Raw genomic sequence first — 1,415 nt, 5'->3', positions numbered from 1 at the left:
TTGATAGAGAAAATTCTCAGCAGAATTAGGCACTGGTCATCCAAATTACTCAGCATAGCTGGCATAATCCTATTGGTCAAGAGCATATTTTTGGCTATCACACAATATTGGATGATGTGCTTTCCATTCCCAAAACTGTTATCCATAAAATTGAATCTATTTGCAGAGCCTTTGTCTGGACAGGTACTGAAAAGAGTAAGAAGAGTCCCATTGCTTGGAATCGTGTTTGTAGACCTATCAAGCAAGGTGGAATGAATCTCATCAACATGGAGATTTGGAACCAAGTTGTAATGATGAAATGCTTATGGAATCTAAGCATGAAAATGGACAACCTGTGGGTGAAGTGGGTGCATGCGTACTATGTGAAAAACGAAACTGTCTGAACTACTACTATGCCTGCCACTGCTTCTTGGATCCTTAAGGATATCATTGTGAGAAGAGAAGATGTTAATCAACTCCAGCAAATTTGGAATGATATGCAATATAAAAGGAAGTTTTCCATGAAGAAGCTTTATGATCATCTGTTAAATGCTGAGAATAATGTGAATTGGAGCCATATCATTCAACATAATGCCGCTCGTCCTAGGGTTGTCGTGTGCCTCTGGCTTGTGTGCCATAATAGGATGGCTACAAAGGTTAGACTGAAACGTCTTGGGCTTCTGCAGGAGGACTGTTGCAATCTGTGTAATGAGTATATGGAGGACATCAATCACTTGATAATCAATTGCAGGATCACGAATCATATATGGAAGGAAGTGCTTAAATGGCTTGAGGTGAATCACCAACCGACTCAGTGGCAAGAGGAGCTGAACTGGATCATTCAACACACTAAAGGAAAAGGGTTCTACTCTAGTATTATGAAGATTGCTATTGCTGAAACTGTGTATGGCATATGGATGCATCGTAACAAGAGAATCTTCGGTACAAATGCGAGTGAAGATACTACTAAAGTTGTTCACAAAATTATAGATACTATAGTGTATAGAGGTTGGCTAAAAGCTAATTATAGGAGAAAGTTAGCTTTGCTTATGATGTAATTTGTCTTTGTGATGCTGGATCTTTGATCACATTTGTGTATAGTTACTTTGAAATAATATATATTCTTTTATTTCAAAAAAAGTACAATACTAGAAATACTCTATTTTTCTGTAGATTTTACTGTGGATTTGAGTAAAAAATCCGCAAAAAAAACTATTTCTTGTCCCCAGCTAAAACCTTTGTGAGTAATTATAAATTCGCACGAAAAAAAATCCGCAGGTAAATCTGCAGTAGGCAAATTCTGCCGGTAATGTATTTCGAAAGTAAAAAAATAATTAAATTTAATTGATAAATTGAGACTAATTTATAACATGAAATAAAAGGTAAAAAACAGATGAATATACAACATTATAAAATTATTCATAACTAATATGCAA

General features: G+C 35.5%; 1 protein-coding gene across 1 annotated transcript; it reads left to right on the top strand.

Annotated features, from left to right (window-relative positions):
• The first annotated feature begins 392 nt into the window (after positions 1–392).
• Positions 393–1,037, top strand: LOC131644745 (uncharacterized). The gene has a single exon (XM_058915357.1). It carries the CDS (start codon positions 393–395, stop codon positions 1,035–1,037), a length of 645 nt encoding a protein of 214 aa, XP_058771340.1.
• The last annotated feature ends 378 nt before the right edge of the window (positions 1,038–1,415 follow it).

The sequence above is a fragment of the Vicia villosa genome, linkage group LG1, assembly GCF_029867415.1.
Source record: "Vicia villosa cultivar HV-30 ecotype Madison, WI linkage group LG1, Vvil1.0, whole genome shotgun sequence".
In the NCBI taxonomy this organism is placed as follows: Eukaryota; Viridiplantae; Streptophyta; class Magnoliopsida; order Fabales; family Fabaceae; genus Vicia; species Vicia villosa.
Note: the sequence above shows the minus strand (reverse complement) of the source record. Positions and strands in the feature narration are given on the sequence as shown.